This window comes from Excalfactoria chinensis, chromosome 4, assembly GCF_039878825.1.
Source record: "Excalfactoria chinensis isolate bCotChi1 chromosome 4, bCotChi1.hap2, whole genome shotgun sequence".
NCBI classification, from domain to species: domain Eukaryota; kingdom Metazoa; phylum Chordata; class Aves; order Galliformes; family Phasianidae; genus Excalfactoria; species Excalfactoria chinensis.
The window spans coordinates 57,558,524-57,585,497 of record NC_092828.1 but is presented as its reverse complement, the minus strand read 5'-3'; the positions used below and the strand labels follow the sequence as shown (position 1 = coordinate 57,585,497).

At 40.2% G+C, this 26,974-nt stretch overlaps 1 protein-coding gene and 1 long non-coding RNA gene across 6 annotated transcripts in view; one reads left to right on the top strand and one right to left on the bottom strand.

Moving 5' to 3' along the window:
• The window catches only part of OTUD4 (OTU deubiquitinase 4), a 25,836-nt gene extending 1,906 nt beyond the window's left edge, over nucleotides 1–23,930 (bottom strand). Inside the window, exons 1-22 of one of the 5 annotated variants that reach the window (XM_072336755.1) lie at nucleotides 23,505–23,718; nucleotides 20,041–20,517; nucleotides 18,550–18,633; nucleotides 15,945–15,995; nucleotides 14,354–14,400; nucleotides 13,461–13,533; nucleotides 12,912–12,993; nucleotides 11,993–12,137; nucleotides 10,459–10,516; nucleotides 9,953–10,067; nucleotides 9,656–9,720; nucleotides 9,195–9,295; nucleotides 8,049–8,173; nucleotides 7,762–7,942; nucleotides 6,926–7,091; nucleotides 5,807–5,921; nucleotides 3,863–3,918; nucleotides 3,229–3,312; nucleotides 2,559–2,697; nucleotides 1,419–1,498; nucleotides 1,229–1,343; nucleotides 433–473 (exon numbers count right to left, since the gene is read on the bottom strand). In XM_072336755.1, coding sequence (XP_072192856.1) covers nucleotides 433–473; nucleotides 1,229–1,343; nucleotides 1,419–1,498; nucleotides 2,559–2,697; nucleotides 3,229–3,312; nucleotides 3,863–3,918; nucleotides 5,807–5,921; nucleotides 6,926–7,091; nucleotides 7,762–7,942; nucleotides 8,049–8,173; nucleotides 9,195–9,295; nucleotides 9,656–9,720; nucleotides 9,953–10,067; nucleotides 10,459–10,516; nucleotides 11,993–12,137; nucleotides 12,912–12,993; nucleotides 13,461–13,533; nucleotides 14,354–14,400; nucleotides 15,945–15,995; nucleotides 18,550–18,633; nucleotides 20,041–20,205 — 2,088 coding nt within the window. In that variant the 5' untranslated portion in view covers nucleotides 20,206–20,517; nucleotides 23,505–23,718. Of the gene's footprint in view, nucleotides 1–432; nucleotides 474–1,228; nucleotides 1,499–2,558; nucleotides 2,698–3,228; nucleotides 3,313–3,862; nucleotides 3,919–5,806; nucleotides 5,922–6,925; nucleotides 7,092–7,761; nucleotides 7,943–8,048; nucleotides 8,174–9,194; nucleotides 9,296–9,655; nucleotides 9,721–9,952; nucleotides 10,068–10,458; nucleotides 10,517–11,992; nucleotides 12,138–12,911; nucleotides 12,994–13,460; nucleotides 13,534–14,353; nucleotides 14,401–15,944; nucleotides 15,996–18,549; nucleotides 18,634–20,040; nucleotides 20,518–23,504; nucleotides 23,719–23,814 lie in introns of those variants that run through there. The other 4 variants (XM_072336752.1, XM_072336753.1, XM_072336751.1 and 1 more) reach the window with 4 other exon arrangements.
• On the top strand, nucleotides 23,871–26,974 carry LOC140252276 (uncharacterized). The gene is made up of 3 exons (XR_011903600.1): nucleotides 23,871–23,987; nucleotides 25,839–25,910; nucleotides 26,872–26,974. It is a non-coding gene; the product is annotated as an uncharacterized lncRNA (long non-coding RNA).

Sequence of the window (26,974 nt, the reverse complement as noted above, 5' to 3'; positions counted from 1 at the left end):
TAGACAGTTACCTAAAACAGTCTCCACAGGAAAAGATAAGCCAGGTATTTTTACTGCAGTGGTTTTGCCAGTACACAGACATTATCAAAGGCAGAGGACTGTTTGTCTTCTACTAGTTGCTGCTTCTAGAAAAATGTACATGCAAACACATACTGGTTTACCTGCACATTTGTAAAGCACAGTTTCTGTGGACTGCATATAACCATGTTTGAAGCAGATACATCATATATCAATATATCATCATTGAACTGCAGTGTGGACACTGTTAGGATTCCAGTTAATAGAAGGCAAAATACAAAACGTATTTCAAATCTAAAGATATGTTTGAAGTACATAGTTGCAGCAGCCCATCTTCTACACTGTAATTACCACCAAACATAAGGAAATTTTATGGTATAACAAATACAGAAACATGCAAGTTTGAAGGGTTACCTTCACTCCAAGATTGAAGAAGAATCTAAGAATATTCTTATCTGTAAACAGAAAAATAATGATGAAAACTTCCATCTGATCCAAAAGTCAATCTTTACTTAAAGTTACATTTCAGTAGAGAAACACAAATACTAAGTTGTTGCTTTGTCATGGTTTTGTATCACATTGTTTGACTTATTATTTTTTCTATTTTATGAGTTTTTTCATGAGTTTCTTTTGGGCCACAGTAAAGTAACTGCTACACAACCCCAATTTCAATCTCAGCTTTACTAACTTATGGAACTGAAATTTATTTGTTAGAGGAACAGTTCAGTAAATTATGCACCACCGTGCAGACATAGTATGATCTTTATGAACACATTCTATATTTTAAGTATGCTAAAACATGCCTCCTCACAGACCAAGAGGGAAACGCTGAGCAACTCCCAACATTTTGATTACAGCAGAAAATCTGTTCAGTACATTACTGTAAAGGAAGAAGTTCTCTAAAGAAAAGCCTATCAATTCACAACACCCAGAGCCACGGCGGGTCAAGCTAGGAACCATAAAACAGTAACCACTTAAAATAACTGCAACATTAACATGAACAATATAAATCAAAGACTTATAACTCTATGCAGTATCCCCTCCCACCCTTTATATCCTGAAATGACAACAATTAGATCTTTGGTCCTATTGTTTGCCTACATCAAAGAAAGTCTTTTGTTTAAAAAGTAAAAAATAAAAATAAATAAAAGAAAAAAAGAAAACTCATCAGGAAAAAAAGGTATCAAATACAGACCCTCCAGATTCTCACCTTTAGGTAAGTCCTCCCCATTGTTGCACAGGGAGTAAGAGGGTGCAATGGCTCTTTCTCCCTTTTCACTTAAAGGGAATCCAGGATATAGCGGATCCTGATAAGGATTCAGAGTCTGAGGCAAAGGCATTAAAGGCTGGTTAACTGCTTGTATCGACACAGGAACTCCAGCAACTGGAGCAGATGTTACCTGAGCCTGTGATACAATAGAGTCAGGTCCCGTTGCTGGGGCTGGCATCAACGAAGAAGCAGGTATTTGGGCTGGAATACCTGGAGGCAAACACACATTTCTGTATTGATTATATATCAACTACATCAGATTACAAAGGAAAGCGATAGAGAAAAATAAAGTTTAAAAAGAGAGACAAAGAAACAGAAAAGGTATTCAGAAAGGGATCAGTGGAAATGAGAGTCGGTGAGTAATAAACAAAGGAAGATTTGATTAAATGTAGAGAATATTTCTTTTCAGAAAGAAGTGAAATGGATACGTTTTCTAGAAATAGCTCAACCCTTCCCATATTTATTTAAAAATAATTATGAACACCAAAAGGAAAGAGGAGGAGGGAAAAAAGGCAGGAACTGAGGCTTATTTGTGAATTTTTGCTATTCTCATTCAGACTCAGCATTTACAGTTAATGAAGAATCTGAGCTGAGACAACCTGGGCTATATAACTCCGTAACAACATGGTCAAGTATGACAGGGTTATTGTGGTTATTGAAGTATCACCTGAACGTGCTAGGACAACTCTAAGGATAATTCATGTACAGAAACAACAGCTGAAAAAATACAGCACTTGACCTAATGAACAATACTGAATTTTATCTAAGCTAACTCCAAGTACCAGGAAGCATACACGGCACAAGAAAAGGCACTAAACTAGTTCTACTACAAAGTCAGCTGAGTTTCAAATGGATCTCAGCAGCTCCAGACATACCAGACCCAAGGCAAGTCTGCAGCAAATCAGAAACTTATTACATGAGACACAACACAAAGCACACAACAATCTTCCATATGCTGACGCCATTAAGCAGATCTTTAGAATAAGCACCCCTCAAAGCTCAGAGCTGTCTCATTCAGGGAAAATACAGACAGCTGAGTACACATTCCTCTTCCACCTTCAAATAAGGAGTCATGTGATCTATATACACACGTAATCAAAGATCCACTACAATTCTCAACAGTTTTGAGCAGTGAGTAAATTGCATTCCCATAGGTGACTGTCTATGGGACGTGAAGTTACAAGAAACAAGGATTTCCTGTAGGTATTTTCAATTAAGCAAGACAGTTAAAACTAATTAGATTCTGATATACACGAATTTTTCACCAAACCTGCTGGTCCGTAGGTTGCTGGCTCACTTGGCCAAGCTGGCACAATGGCTGGTACAGAAGGCACTGTTGGAGGCAAATGCACCTCAGAAAAGACTGGTGATGGTGTTGGAGTTACACTCGGTAAGCATTCTGCCACTTTCTATAAAGACGAAAAGATCACATTCATTTTTTCTAAATGAGCATTGTTAGTGAGCCCTATCATGTCTGACTGCTATGAAGAAAGGCTTAATTATTAACAAATACTGTCTAGACTGTCACCAGCACAACAGCAAAATATCAATTAGCAATAAATCAATTTTTTTTTAATGTATGCAACTTGAAGTGAAAAGCATCATTAACGCAGTATATATATATATATTATAAATATATATATATTATATATATATTATATATATATATATATATAGAAAAAATATATATATATAAAATAACTTCCTCGGAAGAGAAAGGACATACTTCTATTTTTTTCTATCAAGAGCAGTCCTTTCAAGTTCTTTACTTTGGATATAACAGGTACTTAACTCTACAAAGGCAATTCTAACACTACCACCATAGAAAGGACTGCATAGTTAAAAGCCATTATTACAACACATACATGGCTGTAAGCAAGCCCTCCTTTGCCTGAAGTCTCCTGGCTGGAAAACATTGAAATCCAACAAATATTCCTTACTTGTTCAGCAAGAGCTGGAGAATCTGTTTTTACTTGTTCCAAAGGAGATGAAGCTTTTGGACAACTCTCATCTTGACTATTCCTCTAAAGCAAAGTTAGAGATAAACAGACACAGCTAGTCTAATAATACGATTTGTGTTCCAAAGAAGCATTCAAAAATATTAAAGCAGACTACATACAAAGTGGGCGAAGAATCCAGTCACTGTTATATTAGTGTAACATTTTGCCCATTGGAAGGACAGCAAAGAATAAAAGCCAACAAGAGGCCACAAATCTTCAGTGATCATAATCTGTTAGCACAGTAGCTATTAGCAAACATCAAATCTTCTATGGTCCCAATGTACTGAGAGTACAGACTATACTAAGCAATTACAAATCCAGATCTGTAAGAGCTTGATAGCCCAGATGTGGAAACTCAGATTGTTAAGAAAATCTGTAAGCATCTGTGACAGGGGCTGAGAAAAGCTGATGGCAACATGTGCCTCAAATCTTGGAAGTATTTCACTAAGAGCTGTAAAGCAGCAGCAGCAGCAATCACAGCTATAAAGGCAGCTATTGATCTGATAATCACATATCAGAGAAGCAATAACATTAAAAGAAAAAAAATAATATTTGGTCTTGTCTTTGAGATTACCTCAGATGAATTTGGCTCAAGCTTCTGACTTAAGTGGATCTGCCTGGAATTTGACTCTGTAACACCAAGACATAACCTAGTAAATGAACCATGACACCATTTATGGCTATCACAACTTAAGCCAGTTAAAATTTGTCTTTCCCAAGTTAAGCCTTCAAAACAAAACCTACCTCATCACATAATACTTCAGAATTCACATTTCACTAAATATCAAATGACCAGTTAGAGCAGTAACAGAACAGCTAGTTTAAATCTGGGCATTCAGACTTCTACAGGAGTTCTTGTTTGTTTTAAAAATCAATGCTTGTAAACCATTTTAGTGAGGCCTGAGGGAAGCAGGAAAGAAAATGGAGCTGTCTTCTCAGTTTAAAGGCACATCATTCATCCTAAATCCCTCCTAATGACTTTAATCATAGTGAAAATGTCCCGATTTGCATTTCTATATTCAAATATTAAGATAAGGCTGAGCGTAGAAGGTTTCATTGGTTCGAAAGATCCAAAAAGTTTTCAGACAGATGCAGAAAATTTAATTCCTCGAGCACTGGCAAATGATTGGTGAGGGGAGAGCCTGCTGAAGAACACCACGGCATAATCCTCATCTGATATGATCTGATATGATCTGTATAGACTTTTTATGTTCTAGCTTTGTTTCAGTCTGTCTCACACTGCTTGTCAACTGAATTCATGCACACGAGTTTAACAAACGCTGCTAAACAGATGCTTTTTTTCTTTTAAACCTCAGTGTGCGTACCATTGTTCTAACACCTAGACAACAGTGTAAACAAAACCAGTATTGATCATAACTAGTACAGAATCCCTAGTGCCAACACGATCCTCAAAATACTGAGAAGTAATTGTTCATTCCTGTAGAAGTTTTTATCTAATTCCACAAGCAATGAATCCAAAACATCACACACACAAAAGAAAAGACAACACGCCGTACATTTCAACTAAATCCATCCAAAGCATCTTCTGCACACACGTTCTTTTTAGCATCACATATGAAGCAAGCTTTAAGGTGTTTTTTTGTAATGAATAAAGAGGTACCATTGGTCCTTCTTAGATCACTTGAGAAGGTACTTGATGTTCTAACTGGAATTAAATGGCACAAGTACCATAAATACACAACAATGCCTTTTCCCACAGATAAGGGAACAAAAAAATGCAAGAGAACAGCTTCTAAGAGAAGGCCTGAGTTTGAGTTTTACCTTGTCAAAGAAGAAGAAAGAAACAATAGAGAAGAAGCTAAGATCCAATTCAGTGTTCAGTCATAGCAAAACTGACAGGACAACAATATAAAACACCACTGGCTGCATTTAACAAAGACTGATTAAGTACCTACTGACAGCTACAGCTTTCATCTATTACTGATACATTCCTCTACCTCACATAAGAGGAAAAGCTTAGAGTCACTGCAAAGGAGTTAGGGTGTGTTTAAATACCTGGGGAAAAAACCCAAGGAAGTTCTGACTGTGTGACAGCTCTAACATAAACACGTTTGGTTTTTCAGTGGTATTTTTTTTGTGTCACCTCTTCTGCACAGTCTTTTCTCCCCTTTCCAATACCACTGTGTGCTAATACTTTATATCACATCTAATATTTTAGCTGCTTTTCTCTTAACCTACTGCAGTTAGGCACTCATAGTATTTCTCCCACTAGCACTTTCTGCTATACTCATAGCATTTCAACAGTATCTGATTTAATTCAATAATCGAGATTTTCATTTCCCCAATTCCTCTTCACATTTACTGCAAAAATCCCATCAAGGAGCCTGCTTCTCTCAGCCACATTCACAAACCTTGACCTCAGCTTAGTTGAGAGCTATTCCGTAGAATAATTTTCTTCTTGTTATCTAAACTGACTGAATCTTGAACAAAGTCTGAAACCGGTAATAAATAAAAGAAAAACAAGACTTGATCTGATTTTTTTTAAATTTTTTTTTACCTTTATCTTTCTGCTCTTCCATCTCTGCTGTCCACTTGCTGTTTCTTTTCTCATTATTTGAGACCTTTTTTGGATTATCCACAGTCTGTGTAGCAGCCTGACAGACTGACTGATTCTAAAGAAATCGACAAAAGCAGAAACAAATATATCTTAGAAGCTCAGCGACACTCTGCTGTCATCTGGTATGACACTATTAGGCCTTCGTGACAGATACATTTATTTCAGTAACACACAGAAGGAAGAAGGAGAAAAGTAGTCTTCATCAGAATCAGATTCATTTACCCTTCCATTTATTGCTAAATTTTGCTTTAAAAGCGGTCATGTAATTAGTTTACATGACAAACTAGAACTGCTTCACTTGAGGAATTTCTACTTTAAATTATATCCTTTTATCTACAGGATCTGTTTATTCCCTGGATGTGCAGAGACTAGTCCACTTTAAAGAAAACCCACATCAGCAGAACAATCCATTAAATCTAAAGGCTACAATCTTCCTTCAGACAATGAGGAATCTACTGAAGCCATCTCCGTTCCACCACAGAAAAAAGAACAAGTCTAACACAAAGCATCTGTATTACTATCACACCAGGCGAGTTCTCAGAAAAGTTACCTCTAAATAAAACATTTCTATGTGAACTGAATCAGAAAAAGGCACCTAGAAGTCTGTGATATTAATTCAAGCACCACGGTGCAATTTCATGAGCTTTTTTTCATTATGAAACTGAATTTCAGAGAAAGTTTTGTCCTTGCATAAGATTTGATCCCACTATTTGAGAAAAAGCAATGGGTGAGTAACTACAGGGGAGCATAAAGCACTCCAAACACCAGAAGAAAAATCAAGACACAAGCCCAGGGCTTCAGCTCATATCTCTACTGTATTTACGCACCTAAAAAACTATCTAATGTGGATATTCACTATTCACAAAGCAAGCTACTAACCATATGCCTCATACTGAACACATACTGTAGATTTACACGTTGCTGCGTAGAAAGTGAATGTGAAGAAAACACCTCTAACAACAACACAAGAACAGCAAATCAACAGTAACTAGTTAACAGTTCATGGACAGGTGTGGAGAATGAGTTAATCAATTACAGCAACAGAAAAAAAACACATACATTGGATAGGGCAGGAAAAGCTTGTTCATCCCTCTGCTGGATCTCATAAAGAGAACGGGACTCTTCTATTGCCTGCTTCTCCCTACGTTCCTCTGGAGATAGGCCAAAGTAGTTACAGTCTCTCCCACCATGGTTAAGATCCTCAGTTCTCTCACGGTCTGGTTTCCTGTGAGCAAAAAGATAAAACATTTCATCAAAGTATCAAGCACAATAAAAACTCAGTTTAGGAAAGCAGAAAGCAAGTACTTATTAAGCAGAACTGCGTATGTGATTCTATATATACTAAAAACCTTCCCACCTATTGCAAAAATTCCCACCACATGCAAAAAATTTAAGGAAACAAAGGGAGGCTTTTTTTGCCTTCTGAGAACTGAGCAGCCCCATAACAGCACTGACAGCTGTACAAGAGAAAAAAAGCACTAAGTAAAGGACGTTTCTGTAAACATAAATTCATAGTTTTCAAAACATGAAGCAGCACTACGCAAAATCAACACTACTGTTGGAGCTTTCTGAACTATTTAACTAAACCTTTCAGGATCCCTTCTGCATTTGGGTTAAAGGAACAGCCCTTCCCGGGGAAATGTTGGCATACAAGAAAAAACAAATAAGAATAAACTGAAAGTAGAAGCTCACGATAGCAACAATTTTGAAGCAGCTTTGGCAATGAAAAAAAATCATCTCCTGTGCTTATGCATATTTATAAGGACTCAAAATACTTCCTAGGAATTCAACAGCAACACATGTCAAGAGTACGACAAAAGCACCTAAACAGGAACTAGCATTCCAAGAAGCATAGCTAGAGTTCAAGATAAGGAAAATGTTATCTGTCGTTTTACCTTACAGCTTGGGAAGAATTCCTGCCTGGAGCTTTTTGCTCAGTTGAGGTCTGATGAGGTTGAGGCCCAGAACATACAAACTGATGCTGCCTGGTTCCCACAGTATGCTGAAGTCGAGGAGGTAGTGCTGACTGGGGTTTTATTGACTTGCTCTGATTCTTTGGCCCTCTGCAATCTGCATCTTTGATAAAGAAATCAAGACATAACTCATATATTATTTTTCATCTCTTTGGGATAAAACATATGACAAAGATTCCGCCACAGAAAGACAGGTGTTGGCATCCTACCAGGCTGAGCATTCTGTCCCCATGTCGGGAAAAACTTTTTCATCTTCTTCCCTGGCACAGTGTTCCAGCCCTCCATAGGAGAGGCCTGTGGAAGAGGTTTAAGGCTCTTCAGTGACACAGAATGCCTACAAAACAAGAAAGGATGGAGGGAAAGGGAAAATATTTAAGACCAGACTTGGGAATACCATGTGTTTATGAAGAATGGTGGATCTTTCCATTTTTGCTAACACTGTATTCATTGTCCCTGCTTCTTTACTATTATATTCAAGCAATACATAGAACTTCTTCCCTTTTAAAAAAATTTCCTTGTAAGGCAATACAAATTTAGCCAGCATTCTACAGCTCATAGATGTCCTACAGTAGTTTATTTTCTATTCACCTGCAGACAGAAAGTACAGCTCAATTCTTGCAGAGTTTCCAGTTTTCTTATAGAAGGAAATTCCATTAGATTAAAAGGGATCTTCTTCCTTCCCTTTTTTTTTACCTTGACTGCATTTCCTGTTCCCAAACTACACAACTACCCAACACACTTCACTGATTTCACTTTTTTCCCCCAGAAGAATCACAAAAATTACAGCACAGCTCAAGAAGACAGTCAAAAATAAAAATATAAAGGATAGAACCACTCTCTGCCCTCCCCCCCCATCACCAATTTTAAACAGTTAAGTTGTCCTGAGGTATGCTGAAAAGCTTCCACTTACCTGAAAGACAATTTGTTTGAAATCAAGTGGACCTACTCAACCAACAGTGAAGTTAAGCAAACTGATGTGCCTTTTCACATGGAAAGCTTGCCACAAATCTAGCATCTTATTATTGATCACAACAAGCAACATTTAAACATTAATCTATTTAGAATTGGAGCTTCTGCAAGCAATACTATTAGGATTTTTTTTTTTAATACATAATGCTAATATGGTCACTTATTTACTGCACAAGTAATATACAGAATACAATGCACTAAAGAAAATAAGAGACTGCAGTGACAATTACTGTGCAACTCCCCTCCTTAGTTTATTTAATGTATTGTTTTCTTAGAAATGTTTCAGCAGAGCTGCTTCAGGTAAAGAAGCAGGTGCCCGTGCTGAAACCACTTCTGAACTACAGTAATGCTTTGGCACTCATTCCCAAAAGAAATTAAGCACTTACTTTGCTCCAAGCTCTTCTACAAATACAACAACTGGCCCATTCTCAGAGCAAACCTCTTGAATATGGGCATTATAAAATTTCCCGTTATGGTCTAAGCGCACCTATGGAAAAATAAATAGAAAGATAAAAAAAACAAACAACAAAGAGCCTAAGCTTCACAGAAGAAAATGAGAGAAAACAAATCTTTAAGCTATTAGTAATATGAAAAATAGATCCTGTCCTCTGGGCAACAGAAGAGCTGAGAAATAAGAACACATCAACCAGTAAATGCATCAAAAACCAAATCTTCAATCAACATAATTTCTTAAAAAACACATACAGCACAGAGAGCATTCCAGGTATCTCTGCTTTATGAAATGTGGCTTTCAAAACTTCACAAAACAGTTTAGAAGCAGACAGTCCATCAAGAATCTTCAGCTTTACTGAAGACACTGTCTCAGAATAAATTACATATTACTTACTTTACATTTATCTCCAATTGAGTATTGCATGCCAGCAGCAATAGAAAAATCTTGTTTTTGCTGATCTGTAAATACATTAGTAGTAACATACTGTTAGTTTAAATACACTAATGACTTAGTGACTTCATTGATACAGTTAAACTAAAAAGCAGCAGTCCAGGCCCTCAACCTACGCATGGACACATAAGAGGAAGACCGCTGCCTAAAATGAAACCACCATTCACATCACAGTTCAAAAGGGCTCTGCTTCCCATCTCAGCTTGCTATAGATGGAACTTTAAGTATGCAGTTACTTACCCCATTTGGATTGTAGCCAAACATCATATTCAACATTTCTGTAAACTGATGGATTGAGTGATTTAAGAACTTTCTTAGGCAGAAACAGGGTGGGATTTCCACTGCTCTTAAGGTGCTGTATGAAACAGAACGAAGCGTTAAAGTGGTCAATTAAACAGAAGTTTACACTTACAGATTTTTCAATCACAGCACTGAGACACTGAACTTAAATACAAAAGAACAAAAAATACATAAAGCATAGGAAAGCTTTGAAAAATTAATTCAAATGGAGTTCTTTTAACCAGAACAAAATAAAGAAATAAGCAGCAGTACAAAGGACACTATCCATCCACAATGAAAGCAAACATCACTTTTCAAGGAACCAAGTAGATTTTAAAATAGTACACGTTTGCACAAGTAGAAATTCAAGTATCAAATATCATAAACACTGACAAAATTTAAAAAAAAAAATAAAAAAAAATCAGAATATAAGTTAACAGAAGAAAAAATAAATCTTAAATAAATACCTTGCTGCCAGAAAGAGACTTTAATCCATTCATATCACCAACTGCTGCAGCTTTACTTCTACAGAAGAAAAGAAGGAACAGTGACAGTATATTACTAATAAGGACTAAGCAAGAAATGTCTTAAAAGCTGATAAAAGTACTGAGGCTACCACTCTCTTGATATTTTTCAGCACTGAACATACCATGCAACATCTTTGTCTCTTACGATGAAAAAGCTAAGTCTAAAACACGCTTTACATTTCTATACCACACAAGGCTGAAACTAAGATTTCATTTTTAAAGGACAAGTTTTAGGAAGCCTATCTTACACTAAGACACAGCTATCGGTTTATAACATAAATAAATAAAGTAGGGTGGCAAGGGAAAAAAATTCCTCTAAAATGTTGCAGTTACGTAAGAAAAACAGAGCAAAAGAAGCCATCAGAAATAAAGGACATCATAACCCACTAGTTAACCAGGATCAGGCACTGTATCTTACTCTGTTTTTCTACCCCTGACATTAATGGAAGTTTTAGGTAATCATCAGTATTAACTTCTCCCACAGCCAAATAGCTGCTTACATCTTAAAATATCATAACTGCAAAGTTAACATTTATAAAATGAAAAAACTTCCAGAATCCTAGGTGAAGAAACAAGATAAGCTAAACTTTAAGACAAGAAAATAAATAAATAAATAAATAAAACCTTAAGAATTAATACACAGAGCAAAATATTTGTAATTGAGATTAAGCAGGTCAAGATTCACACCTACTAGGTCTTGCATCAACAACACCAAATGAGATAGTCATACAACACCTGAGTGTGTGACATCCACTAACAAATGTGCTACAGAGGTTAGCAGCCCATTTGCTTATGAATCCAATGATAGAGGACAATGTCATTGTACATGTAGCTCAGGAAAGCTCTAACATCAGAAAGGAATAGAGAAGTTTTCCACGCTGACATTTACCTATGAAACTGTTCCCCTACACAGAAATATGTCACATTTTATTTGGAAATGTTTCCTATTATTCCCCCCCACCCCAAAGAAGAAAGAAAACTAATGTCTTCCCCAAAACTTAGTATTCTCTCTCTGTCAATTTCCACCAGCACCATAGAATCACATGGGCAGGAAGGGACCTCTGGAGATCACCAAGTCCACCCCTCTGCTAAAGCAGACTCCCTACATTACTAGTACAAGAGTGAGGTAACCAATTCTCACGAAGTTTACCATGCCACACTGACATACTGACAATTCTCCCCAGGAATTATTCTGCTTTAGACAGGAAGAGGGACATGTTCCAATGGCAGCATTCCAATAAGTAATGACACCTAAAGGTAGATTGCAGGAAAAACACACAAACTAGGTCTTTAGTTACAGTCAAGATCACATAAGTAATTCTTTTGTAGTTCTAACCCTTCCTCTTTGTTTCTCCTCATTAATTCTTAAATGCTTTCAACCCTGTTAAGTTCTGCTACGCGCAAGAAATTCACAGAATTCATTTAACATGTATTTTTCCACATGCATCTTATGGTAAGTTCTAAATCCATTTACCTGTAGTTTTCATCCTCTGAATCTGAAGCAGAAAATTCACTGCTACCATTATTTTCTTCTGCCATGCCAACAGAACTAAGTTCTGCTATAATTTTCTTTACATCTGTACCAAACACCTTCTCATACAGCAACTCATAAAGAAGAGCTGAGGAAGGGGACAAGAAAGCGGTAGAACAAGATCAGTTATGAGGTAAATGAAATTTTACACCACCATTACAGTGGAGTTTGAAGTCACTTCAAAGTAAATAAGCATGAACTGAAACAGTGAAGTTGTTACAAGCCAAAACAGCTGTAGCTGCTGTAGTTTAACCTGTACGCAATAAGCTACTAGCAATCAGACCTCCTGACAGGAAAACTGGGCCTTAGTCTTGCAACTCTGTATGTGGGCAGGAATTTCACTATGAATAAAAATCCCTGTATGGGATGCCAAGGGACCCACTGAAGCTGGCTGGAACCTTTGGGCATTACTCCACTCTGGTAACAAATACAGTAACTCACATAGACGGTTATCTTTTGCATACGCAACTCCCATGATTTCTGCAGAAGTTACGCATGCAAGGATAATTTTTAAGTGAACTACTTCAATAACATCATCTGAAATACAAAATTAAAACCCAAATGCTGAGCAAACAATTCAATAGATTATAAATCAGTACACCAACATTTTCAGTTCATATCACAGCACACAGATAAGATACCCAGAGGCAGGTAAGTGTTCCCCTCTGGGTAGTTAATTTGCAGCCACGCCTCAAGAATCAAGGCACAGAAAGAATCATACAATCACTGACAATCAAATGGAAAATTAAGCTCCAACAGAATGTTAATAAATATTCAGACAGAGCCTTTTCCCTTTAACTGAACCCTGGATTATCATTTGCAGTAAAAACGTGTGCTTTTAGCTAATCCACAGAATACTTACACTGGCACAGGGCAGCCCTTTCTGAGTACTCAATGGGATAAACAATATCATAGTGGTTTCCATTTGAGAAGCACAGCAATACCTACAAAACAAACAAAAAAACCCATGTATTTTAGGTTTTGCCTCTCACTCAAACAGTACCTTTAAACTCAAATCAACATCTCTCACTATATCTCAGGATCTCAAAATAACAATAAAACAACCCAAAAATTTAGTGGATGTCTTTTAAACAACAACAACAAAAAAAAGCTGGCTAGGAGTCAAAAAATAAGGCCAACACAACTATGAGGTGGCAGCAGTTGTAGATTTCTACAGAATTTTAAGCTACTAAGAAGATACACCACACACCAAATACAGACCAGCTATTTAAAATGAACTACATGTATTAACAGAATTGTTGTCTTAAATAGGTACAGAACAAATGGTTCAAATTGAATTATCTCAGTATTTGTGTTGACTAATAAAAATCATATTACTTGTTGTTAATTGAAGTAGCCTTCATTCATATTTCACTATACACATATATATACACACAAATATTATTTTAACCTTATCAGAAAAGCCATTTTCAGTCACGTGTGAAGGAGAAGCATTTGGTTCCCGATATATTATGAAATCTTTCCTGAGGGGAGGAAAAAAAAGACTATTTTAGAGTTCATGTAACAATCAATAAGAAGAGAAATATTCAAAATAAAGAAGTTATATAAACCAATATGCTGAATATCTATAAGAAAAATATATGCTATTTTCTAAGTAAAGGTTAACATGTAATATTAATATTTACTTAAAACGAATCTGTAAAACTGTTCATCACCAAGAGGAGCATTTGTCTAGACACAAATACTAAAACGTTCAAGCTTAGCTCAGGCTATGGTTGCCCTATTTTGTCTGCACTGATAGAGTAGAAAAAGGAAAACGTACACAAAAATGAGAATAAAAGATGCCATGGTAAACTTGAAGTCTTACCCAGCTTCACACTGGGGGAAGTACCAGAATGACTTTCTAACAGACAGCCTACAATATTCGTTCCACCAACCCAATCCAGAGCATCTGAGCCAAAGCAATTAAGAAATGGGCACAGATCACAGCTTAGTAACAGGGCTACTATCAAAGCCTTCATGAGAAATAGGGAGAAATGCAGTTTTAACATTGTACATCTTCTTTTCTGTTAACAAAAATACAAACAGCATGACACTACCCACAATTGCGTCACACGGGTGACAAGAATGACAAGCTGTTACCCAAACCCCAGGCTAAATGTCATTTTGAAAGCTCACTTCTCAAATCCTATTTAATTCCTTGAGAGCCGCAGTTTTCCAAATGTATTTGAAATCTTCTGGAGAACTAAGATAGGACATACAATTCCATCTTTGGTATTCCAACTGATTAACTAACAAAGCAACTGAATTGACATCAATACAACATACTTAAGGGTGTCTTACTTGTACATAAGTGAAAGGGCACTTATTTCTACTTGTCCAACCCATTCCTGTATTGGGAAGAAAAAAAAAGAAACAATCAAACACACAAATATACCTCGTCATGAGTAGATACTGAGAAGCAGGTAATTGCTGTCAAATATAAACCTATTGACACTGAGTCTGGAGTTCAACCAGGGTAATTTGATTGTATTGAAAGACCTTTTGAAATAGCAGTTGTTCCAACTAAGGTTCAGAGACAGAAACTGGAGGCTTTTTTGTCCCAAGTAGAAACTGATCTGCACAAAACCTGAGAACTTACAACAATGGAAAACGGCAAAATTTACCATTTGGTACAGCACAGAGCCTCATTATCTGAGTAACAATGCTGTACGATTAAAAAACCTTGGAAAAGCAAAGACAAAAGAAGGGATTAAACATCCGTTTTTCTCCCTTCCTCCATATGTTTTGAAAGTTGAAAAGAAAAAAAAAAGACATCTGAAGAGTTGCTTTCACTAGGGATGTTGTAATTGCAGGAGAAAAACAAAATGCTTTTATTTTGGCAGAGCATGTGTAAATACACTCTCCAAATACCATGTTGTTCTTTTGTTTTCTTTCTTTATGTTGTACTAGATAGTTCTCCTTTTTCCTCACTTTATACAAGCTGTCATCTCCCTAACTTTAAAAATGAAAATAATTATGCACCACATCAGCATCTCTGTAACAGTAACCTGTGGCTACTGTATGTAATGTCCCATATGTCAGTAGCTGTCTTTTCATCACCTAAATCTTCAGAGCTTTACTCAAGGCAGTCTTAAAGAAAAAGCTGATCGTGCTGCCTTTTTTTTTTTTTCTCCATTTTTAGAGGCTTCAAAAATTTGGATACAATTTGAGGAAGCAAAACATTAAAATGGAAACAAAAGAAAAAAACCAAAACATTTTATACTTTACAAAAGAGCATATACGTATGTACACAAGTCTCTTCTGAAAGTAATGCCTCCTATTCACTTCCATGGATACTATAGGAGGTACAATGAGCACAATAACACTAACTGATAAAGCAAATTCTCAGATACAACATAGTACAACATTTTCAACATAGCCCCCACCATTAGCAATGTATTTTCACCAGTGAGTGCATTCCGTACTTGTAAAAATCTGCACCAGTGAAAGTGCCCTCCTGTCATCACTTCTCAAACGCACCACCCACTGCCTCACTGTTTGATGTCCATAAGCATTCAGCAAGCATTGATGACTGTCAGTGGATGCCATTTTCCCCTGCATGGAGGAATTCAAGGACAACCCTTTGCTTCTTCATACCCACTTCCACGTCAGCAGCCATTTTGTCAGACTGCACCTCTGCTGCCGCCTGTCACACAGCAACAACATGGAATGGGATACTGGTGGGAAGGATCACCCTCTACTGCTGTACCACCACCATCTGCCTGTAATGTCATGGGCCAACTTAATAAAATGAGAGGCACTACTTTCAGAGCAGCCCTCACATAATCAGAAAACACAAAATCCCTTGAACTCAGTCAAAAATACTTGCAACAAAACAATCCCAATTACCAAGATAAGAACTACTTTCTATTATTAGCCAAGATTACTGTACCTGTGGATTTTCCAAACATTTTAAATATTCTTCAAATGGCCCCTCTATGAACTGTATTAAAACAAAAAAGAAAGTTAATTTTAGTAGCACTGCATATGAATTCCCCCAGCCTATGGCCAACTGCACTAAGGCAACACACCACAAGAAACTTATGAGCACCCAGCACACAAAGCGCTCATGATCACATGAAATTATGTAGTTTTAAAGGGGGGGAAATAAAAAAAAAAGTCAAATGTCTGCATTTTAGGAAACAGCCACATGAACAGCTTTTGGAGATCTCACACAATGAAAACAAAAAACAAACAAGAAAACCCAGTAGTCAACGAAGAATCCAGTAGAAAAGATGCTGTCAAATAGATGCTTATGGCACACGCAGCATCACAAAGCAAAGTATGTGTGAGCTTATTCAAGTATCTTGTTGTAAGAAACTGGCAGCAGTTGGACAGAAATGGGGTCACATTCTGCAGCACCTGTACACTGTGCAGGCAAATCATCAGGAAGTTTTTTGCCTTTTCTGTATCACTTTAAATAAAGCACTTTTACTTTCAGTATAAGAATGCTAAAAAAAACAACAAACAGACAACTCCGTAAGCAATAAGCTAAGAATATAATCCCTCAGCTGCACTTAACATGCACAGTGAGCAAAACTGCTTCTGTCAACACTGTGGAGGGAGATGCTGCAGAAACAGAGTCACATTAACTTCCGCCTTCCAGCCATGCTGGCCAACAGAGAAGCTATATTTAAAAATAGCTATTTAGAGTCAAACTGCTTAATTTAGCTAAAATTTAGACCCACAGAGGCTAAAAATAAAGAAATAGTCTCCATTATGAACTTAAGACACAGGCAGAATAGCCTCTCTGCCCATACAGAATAAGAAACAAGGTAATAAGAATAACAGAATAGAATTGTGATATTAAAAGCTCTGCTTCAGCAATTTCAAACCGGACTTGACATAAAAACATCAAGAAGCCTGGCTAATTTTTTTAATTTAGCTGAAGCAAGCAGGTATGAAGTAAAGGATCTGTGAAACAGCAGCATAGACAGCAGTTGTTGAGTATGTTGAAATAAAACAACCTAAAGATAACACATAAAGGAAGAAAGGAAGAGCACCAGAAGTTCTGATTGAAAACAGAAGAGGTCTGCTTTTTGAGTTTGTTTGTTTGTTTTTTCTAAGTGAAGAGAAGGCAGAAGCAATCAGTGACAGACTTTAAGAGAAGATGAGGATGAAATGGAAAACTGATTACAGCCACCTGAAACTTTGGTTATAGCAGGACTAATTCAATAAAGGTAGAAACCAAAGCTGAAATGGTTACAATAGGCAGAGAGAAACTTCACCAAGGAGCACCAATATGTATCAGTAACACTTAACTACTAAGGCAGAAAATAAGGGAAGAGTCTAAGAAACACTGGGAAAGAGGAATGTATTTTTAAGAGAAAAAAGTGAACAATAACACCACTTCATAGACAGAAAACACAGAGTAGAATAATAGACATGAGAAGCAAAAGATATCAGCAGAGCTGTAGTAAGTTATCTGACAGAAAAGAAACACTAGGAAACAAGAATCTAAGAAAGGATCTAAGAGTTGCAAAGTCATGAGAGGGACTGGGCAGAAACAAATCCAATTGCCCTGGCAAACACAAGCAGGTGAGTCAGTACTGCATCCTCTTGGAGAGACTCACTCTAATTTGCCTAAATCTTTCCTGACAATTTGCACATCACTAACATGCATCATTTACATTCCAGGGCATTTTGTCAGAAGTTACAGTATATGTACATACTGATCTCCTTTTCCTTGTTGAGCTAATGTGTATCAAAGACAGCCTTTTTGTTGGTGCCTGGGTAATTTTTAACAGAGAAAAAGAGATGCAAGCAATAATCCTCTAGTAAGAGCTGCTCACATGTACTACACATATCCTACTATGTCTTATCCTGGAAATTAGTTAGACAGTGTTACACTAAAACACAAAAAGAAGCACGACTGTTTATAACTATTCTTTTAAGAGGAACTAAAAATAGGTTTTACAATTGTAACACTGATGACGTTGGCCAAATATAAACCAATATCTAAATGTTATTTTATATCCACGGCTGATGGAGAATTTTGTTACAGATGTTTAGGAAAGGGGTGAGGGGAATCACTGTGGCAACGTATAATAAATTGCAGACTTTGAAACAAGTTCCACTCACCTCATCAGAGAAATCGCTCATATACAGTAAAAGCAAATAAGTAGAAAACTAAGAATATTTTGTGGGTTTTGTTAAGTTAGACATCGCTCGAAAAGAAAATTCAGATTTCAACAGTCTGCTGCAGACTGCAGAGTTTTAAAATGCTTCATTTTGGTTTGTTTCTTTAAAGGAACACTGGAGCTTCCACTCTTTCCCACTCATGTCTGCCCAGCCCAAACAGCACACAGGTCTTTCTCCAGGCCTCTGAAAACGAGTCACTAGCACATACATGTCAGTTAAGCAAAGGGCACTCATTTTAGAAAGCATCAATTAGAATATAGCTACAGTCAATCCTCTCAAACGATATAGTCCAGGAAAGAAAAAAGAATAAAGGAAGATTTTTACTAAATGCCCACAAATCAAACAAACATACTTACTGCTTCAAACTTCTCCCTATGTTTCCGAAGATAGTCTACACAAGCCATCCTAACATCAATATGCCGAGACTGCGAGTGTAACACCTACCAAGGGGAGAAATCAAAACAAGTGAGACCTGTGCTTCTGATTTTTGATAACTGTTCATAAATAGTGACTGTATTCTACATACAGCCTTAGAGATATCTCAGCTTTATTTTTAAGGATATTTCAAATGTTTACACATTCAGTAGCAACACCTTTAGCCTCAACTACATATCTAAAATTAAGTAACTGCAGAATTCATGTATTCATTAAATTGAAAAGTTTGATTCTATGTGGACTCATTAAGTGAAAGGAGTAGCATTTGTTGTCATTTCTCAGCTGAAGGAATTAAATTAGTTAAACCCAGCTACAGCAGGCATGGATACAGAAATCAGCTACCAGCAAGTATTCTTTAGGAAATCCAACAAAAAGTAACATACCTCACGGTCACTTCCCCTTGATTTAAGAGGTTTAGTTCTGCTGCCAAAACATTGACTTGGAAGGCAGGAATTCAAATCTCAACGACACCTACACTCTACCTCCTGTTCAGATCTCTACTAGAGAAATATTGCTTTCATTGTAGATTCAGAGTTATATCCAACATAAGTTTGTCTCCACTACAATGCAAGTAAGTTCTAGCTGATTTAAGCGGTAGTCTCTCTTGTAATCCATACACACTTAAACCATATCCAAATTCACATCTGTTCAACTTGAAGACTAAAGACATTGGGCCAAAACTGCAAGTAAACACTATTCACTCTGAATTAGAGATCTCCCATTTAACAAAATAAGAATCAAATGTTAAAAATATAATCAGAAGGTATTTTTAAAAACACGTTCTATATATACACTGGAGAGCGGGAGAAACATTTTAGATACATTAACAAAAAAGAACAGAATATCAATACATTCTCATCGACTAGTCCCTTGAAACAAAAGAAACTCCTTCGAAACAAGCGTTTGCTTGCCCAAACTCAACATTTCAGTGGGGAAAAATAAATCAATAATATCTTTTTAAAAAGCGAACCGTGTATAATTAGCACAGGTATTTAAGCTTCTCTCTCAGAGCGAAGCACCAGAGCTCCCACTGCTGTTTGTTTGTATTTAAGACAAGATGACGCTGTCACTTTTTCTTTAACAGAAACATGAAACGGGGGAAGGGAACGCAACAGGAAGAAGGAAAGCTAAATTACAGGGCTTTTAAACTCCTTCCACTCGGTTCATTTTCCTGCAGTCCCAATACAAGGCCGCTGCACCCAAATGCTGCAATCTGACAAACGCTCCGTGGCAGCAGTAAGAGGTCAAAGCTTACAGAGTAACACGTGCTGCGCACACGCTGAACTTCTCTCCCCCCATTAAGATAGCGCTATTTTATTTTATTTTTTTCCCTTTGGCATACAACCTCTGCTCGTCTGTATTTTAGAAAACACCCGTTCACGTGCAATAGCTTTCTTTAAGCAACTAGTTACCTGCTCGGCCACAGCCCTGAAGAGACACGATCCATCCTTAGCCACCTTCTTCCTGTACAAGCCCTGAGATCGCAAGTAGCAGTCCATGGACGCGGCCGCGGGAGCGTCCGTGCCGCCGGCGCAGCGGCTCTGATCGCCGCCGCCGGATTTACCCGCCGCCTCCATGTTCAGTGGTGCGCGCCGCGGGGACAGCCTGCGCCCCTCCTAGCCCCACATGGCAGCTCGAGCGCCGCGGAAGGGCAGCAGCAGCCGGTAGGGCCCAGGGGCGCCGGCGCGCCGGCACCCGAAGGAACAGCGGCGAGAGGAAGCGCAGCCGCCGGCCCCGCGTTAGCAACCCGCATGTGGGAGCCGCGGAGAGAAACGGGAAAGTTTCACGGCGGGGGCGGGCCGCGGGCACAGCGCGGCGCCGGGATCCCGGTCCGGCTTCTCCCGACGCGGCGATTCCGAGCGGTCCCGCGGATCCGGAGCTCAGCCGGCCTGCAGGGCAGAAAACAAAAGAGAAACGACATGTGCGAGGAGGGAAGGCGGAGGAGGAGGGGGGGGGGGGGGGGGGGGAAGCGCAGCCCGGAGTTTATTTTCACTTTCAGCCCAGGCGCTGCTGGGAGCGGTAGTCTCGGAGGAGGAGCGGGCGCAACTCGGCCCGCACCCCGCCGTCGCTCGCTGGGGGCTCAGCCGGCACCCGGAGCACCCCGGTCGGAACGGCACCGGCTGCCTCCGCTCCGCTCCCACCCGCGGGTGGTTTGTACCTTTTTTTTTCCCAAGCAGAGGACGGGAAGATAATAGTTTGAAACGCAGCCACGTGCGAGAAAGGAAGTCAAACTGGCACAGTTAAAAACAAGCAAACGGCCCACCCACACCGTAATTAAAAAGGAAAAAGCTACTTCTAATCAGTACTTTCAGCACACTCACACCACTCTTCTGCGTATTGCTGTTAACAATAGGAAGCTGCTAACGCTTTTACAATCGCAGGACTAACAATCGCAGGCTTAGCCCTGCAAACAGGCTTTGGTGCACAACATCCGACACAAAAAGAAGCCTCCCAATGCATGAAGATCCTTAATTTTTCACACTGCTTGTGTAACTTCCCTTGAGGGAAAGCTTGACACTAGGACCAAGTGTGAGTGATTTCCCTTTAGCTTAAATAAACCAACTTTAATACAAAAAGCAGTGAATACAGAAGGGATGAACACTCTGGCTGTTACTTTCAGCCAACAGAAATAGGGCCAGAGGGGGCCATGACTTGAGCTGAGAACTGAGTACAGAATAAATGACTGGATTAACAGAAGCTACAAAGCAGGCTGAGTCAGGAGAAAGCTCTACAGCAGCTCCATGTAAGCAACATCCAACTTCCTTACTAGCAACACTGGGCTTCCATGAGGAGGAGGAAGAGTTACAAAAGAAATCTCGGTAGAGGAGAATAGAAACTGCAAGTACTGTAAGTACAGCCCTATGACACCTACAGGACACAAAGCCATGCAGAGATACATAGGCAGGCTAAAGCAGCAGACCCAAACAAACTTCATGAAGTGCAACGAAGCTAAGTGCAAAGTCTCGTATCTGGGTGGAAGCAACCTCCCCATCAATACAAGCTGGAGAACAACAGGACTGAGTAAAGCCCTGCTGAAAAGGATTTGGGGGTACTGGTGGATGGAAAGCTGGACATGAGTCAGTAATGGACCCTACAGCCTAGAACGCCAGTGGTGCCCTGGGCTACATCAAAAGCAGCATGGCCAGGAGGTCAGGGGAGGTCCTGCCCCTCTGCTCTGCTATGGTGAGGCCTCACCTAGAGTACTGGGTCCAGATGTGGAGTCCTCAACACAAGGGAGACATGGACCTGTTACAGCATGTCCAGAGGAGGGACACAAAAATTATCCAAGGGATGGAACACCATCCCCACAAGGACAGGCTGAGAGAGTTGGGGCTGTTCAGCCTGGAGAAGAGAAGGCTCCAGGGAGACTTGAGAGTAGCCATTCAATATCTTAACAGGGGTTATAAGAAAGAAGGGGACAGACTAGGGAGTTCTGCAGAGAGAGGGCATGGTTTCAAACTAAAAGAGGGGAGATTTAGATTGAACTTAAGGAAGAGGTTTTTTACGATAAGGGTAGTGAAACACCAGAATGGGTTGCCCAGAGAGGTGGTGGATGCCCTATCCATGGAGACATTCAAGGTCAGGCTGGACAGGTCTCTGTCCTGATCTGGCTGTTTATGTCCCTGTTCATTGATGGAGAATTGGACATGATGACCTTATGATGAGGTCCCTTCCTACTCAAACAATTATATGATTCTATGAGCTGTTAGGCAGCCCAGGGACACGAGGGCTGAGATGGGGAATATGACGTCTAGTGCTTGGGGGAGTCCCAACTCCTCACCACAAAGAGGGAAAGGCCACCTCATAGAAGTGATCAGCCAACAGCTGCTATTGCTGGCTCCACTGCTACATCCACTTCACAAAGTAAAACTAGCAGGCTCATGTATGCTGGAGTTTGTTCTTAAAAGGAGTCAAGTGATTTGGCAAAATGCTTCTGAGGCCAAGCAGGCTGGTGCCCAGTTACAGTTTATGAAGACTATTCCATTTTTTTCCTTATTCTATTTGTCACACACAGCATCAGAACTATATGCTAACATGCTCACAAGTTTGTCTTCTCTAGTATTTGAGCTCCTGACACTGTGACCATCAGGACCTGCTAGGGGAACAGTAGATGCCCTGCACCGTGCCTGTAAACATGAGGCCACCCCCTGTGTGACAGAACATGGTTTTGGTAAGAAAATGTAGAAAAAACAGTCACAGAATTTACATCATGTAGTGGTTAATCCCCAAGAAGCCTGTTCTCCTTGAGACTGACAGCAGGAACCCTGACCCGAAGGAATTTCCCCCCATGTACTGCTATAAAAGGAGTCTGCTTCTAGAAAGGTAAGGTTTCCACTGAGGGACTTTAGTGATTTGCAAGGCACGAGGAGAAACATCCACTGAAATCTTAAGTCTCTCAGCACTCAAGTAAACGCTGCATCAAGGATGGCCCAACTACAGCTCGTTGATCGCTAGAGATCATTAATACCGAGTAATGGCACTAACGTTATCCAACCCGCGCTCGTACCGCAGCCCAGCGTCCGCTTCCTCCCTGCACCCCTCAGCGCCCGCACAAGAATCAGCTCAGGAAGCTGACTCAAGCTACACAACTTTATTTTTCGAAGCAGGCCGGGTTTTGTGACTGGTTTCCCGGCTGGCACACCCCCACCCCGCGCCGGGGCCCTGCTCGGACCGCTCTCCGCGCGGCCACCGCGAGGCAAGGCCCGCCCGCTCCCGCGTCGGCCCGGGGCCGGCCTCCCTCTCCGCCGCACGCCCCCCGCGCGCCGCCGAAGGACACCGAGGCAGCCCCTCAGCCCACCGCCTTCCCGCCCTCAGGCGCGCCCAACACGCGGCCGAACTCGAGGCCCGCGGCCTGCCCCGGCTGCCCGGCGCTTACCGGCGAAGCGGCGATCGCACCGCCCCCTCCTCTGCCTCCTTCCCTCCCCCGGGCAGTCGGCAAAGAAGCTGCAGTGCCGCCCCCTCCTGGCCCCGCGGCGGCGGAGCGGGCACTTCAATCTCCCGCGGCGGCCGCGTCGCTGCCCGATGATGCTGATCCGCCCGCTGCCAGCCGCGCGCCGGCCTCACCCTCTTGCCTCCACCGCCTCTCATCACTCCTCGCCGCGCGCGCGTGCCCGCCCACCCCGCTCCCTCCTTCCCTCACCCGCCTGCCCCCCCGCAACGCCGTTGGTTTGTCCCGTCGGCCGCACCTGCGAGAGTGCCTGCGGCTCGTACCATTGGCCGCGTAGGGGAAAGAGGAGGCGGCCGGCGAGAAAACCGCTGAGGTGCCGTGTGGGGGAGTGGCGGTTGCGCTGCTGGGCTCCTCCACTGGGCGGCTCTGGGGAGCCACGTTGCGCTGAGCAGAGCGACGCTCCCCTGCGAGGTACGCGGTGGTACGGCCCCGTACGGCCCGGCACGGCCCAGCGCTGCCCGCGCGCGGCGCGCCCCGCCTCAGCTCCCGTCATGGCTGAGGGCGGCAACGTGTTGTTGGGGTGGGAACTCGTCGGGGGGTACAAACTGCGCCAAGATCCCGGTGCCAGGGCTCCTGTTGGTGCATCCTCACGCCCTCGCGGCCCTGTGTGTGATTTTGGCTGCTTCTTGCTTCGGTTGTAACGTCTTTTGAGGCAATTCCTGCCCTCTGCGTGTAGACGAGCTTCTTTTTTATTCTGCTGACGAAAAATAGGCCCAGATTTCATGTTTGTCTTGCAGAACAGCAATGTGACACTAGCTAATAAAGCATGTCACAACGGTTGCATTACTCCTGTTTGTAGCTGACTGAATCTTTCTGCTTCAAACCAGGTGAAAGAGTATATGGTCCCAGTATTACATCACTACTATTAAATATCAGGGTGCTTCAGAAATGGAGTCTAATTGAGTTTGAAATTGTTCTCAAAAAATACAGCAATTCTGTAACTCTTTGTCTTCTCAATAGTTTTTGTCAAGGCTTGAAACCAGGACTGTTGTTTTGACTGCTTTGATTCCATGTAGATTTCATACCATATCAGATTCAAGGTGCTTAGCATTTTATGCTAGTGGTACTTGAAAAACAATGGACTGGTGGCACAGTCAATAGCTTGATGTCTTAGCACAGTAGAGAAAGTAACAGAAGGGTTGGTTTGAGTTAATGAAATTATTTCCTGTCAGAGTAATTAATCAGTAATCTCCTGCGTAAGAAGATAAAAAGGCTACCTGTAACATGTGGTTGCACTTTTTTAACTCAGTGCCAGAATTATTTTTGATGCTGCTGAAGTGAGTGCATTCTGAGATTCTGGCTCGGATATCTCACTACAGTCTAACTTGGAGCAGAATTCTTTCCTTCCTTGGATTTCTCAGACAAATGGTTAATATTCAGTATGGCAGATAGAAAGCACATGGTGGTAAAAGCTCTTACTCCTACCTTCGAAGAACACTTCTTCATCAAAATGTCTTTGAGATGTTAATCTGACGTCACTGGTATGTTTAGTCAAGAAATATTGAGATCTGAGGCAATAAAAGCCATGTAAAGTTTTGGGATTCACAAACAGATGCATTATGAGTGTAGTTCATCTTAGCGCAGCATAAATATTGAATCCTGTTTTTTCACTGTTTTGTGTCTTCTGCCTTTGTGTTATCCTTACCCCCTTCCTGCCATGACAGTAGCACAAGCTTGGCATACCCTTGTTATATGCTCATTTGTGACTCCAAAGTGGCAGCAAGTGCCATGTGGGATTCTGAAAAAGGTTACGTTTGTGCTGAAGGTGTGTGCTCATCACCCAGCCAAAAGATCAAACAGGAGAGATAACTCCATTTTTTCGAAGAGAAGAGTAATCTAAGTCTTTCTTTTTGGCTTGGCCATGGTTTTCACACTTAAATGATCTCTTTTTTTTTTCTTTTCTTTTTCTCCTTTTTTTATTTCCCCAGAGGGAGCGGTGAAGCGTGGTAAAAGTGGTCATGTTAACTTTAAAGATAAATGAAGGTTTTGTATGTATGATTTTGCCATGACTTTCACTGTCAGGTTTTGACTCCAAAGTGGGAATAAATCAGTTCATCTGCAAACTTGCAGTTAGCTCAAAGCAAAATTTGCTCCCAGAGGTATTGGGTGATTAGTAGTAATCATTAATGTGGCTTCTGGTATTGCCACAAAGTCAGGTAAGGGATCCAGAGTGCTGCAGATGTCAAAGTGTGCTTGTTTCTTCTCCTTTCTCTACACTCACACAGGCCTTCATAAAAAATAATTTGCTCCCATTTTCAACAGGTTTATTTCATCTGGGCCAAGGAACTGGTGAAGCTGACTGCTTGGCTGCAAGTACATTAGTGTCAGTAAAAGGTGAGCAGGAGGAGTTTGTGGTATAGGATAGGAAATGAAGGGACGTTTTCAGAAGTAATGTGTGACTGCATCTAGAAATAATGAGGAGCCTGGCTGCTGTAGTTTATTTCAAAAGCAGAACAAAAGAAATGTTTTCTGTAATTCAGAGTGAGCAAACAGAAACGTACATATGTTAGAGGAGTGATTTAAGGTAGACATGAAAACAATTCAAATCAGCACATAGAAAAATTTGATTTTAATGATTGTTTTAAATCTTGAATCATGGGTTACATTTTTTCCTTAAAGACTGATTTTTTTTCACTGGCTGGAAACCATTAAAATGTGCTTTTTATGCTCTTGGTACACAATTTAGTGTTTGTGTTTGCTAAGAAAGAAGACATGCTATACCTGTGTACACTGAGACATATCAGACCTCAAAAATTAAAAATCTACGTGAACATTATGTTACGTGTTTACTCTCCCTTTTTTACTGTGCTTTTGCTTGTGATTCATGTCAGGCTCCTATTGGATGAATGTAGGAACCAAAAGAAAATCATGAGAGTTTTATTAACGCATGGAAGTATACTTGTAGTGAAAGAATTTAATGGTATGATCACTCAGTCTTTCAAGCACGTAGATATCATCTCGTCCTTCATGATGTTTTGGGGGTTTTTCCTTATGGATGGAAATAGCAATTAAAAAAAAAAAAACACAATTTTTTGATCTCTTACTCAGTTTTTTCAGGTGGGGATAATTCAGTTTAAATGAAGTAGTCAAAGGAACAGAAAGTGTTGCTATTTTGCTTACAGGAAAAAGATGTGCATCAAAAGCTTCCGCAAACTGAGCCTGAATACTCAGCTGCTTGACTTTTCTTAGAGCTTGAACAGAAAGTCCATATTGCCATAGTGTTTGCCTTTGTAAAGTGATTTTATTTCATTACAAATTAACCAATCTGACTGATTCTGCCATTATTTTATTTCAGGGGCATGGAGGAGTTACCAGGGAAGAAATATTTTTTGGCCTTACGCTTAATCTGAACACATCAGGAACTTCTGGAACCAGGTGTATTTTTCTTCATGTTTAAG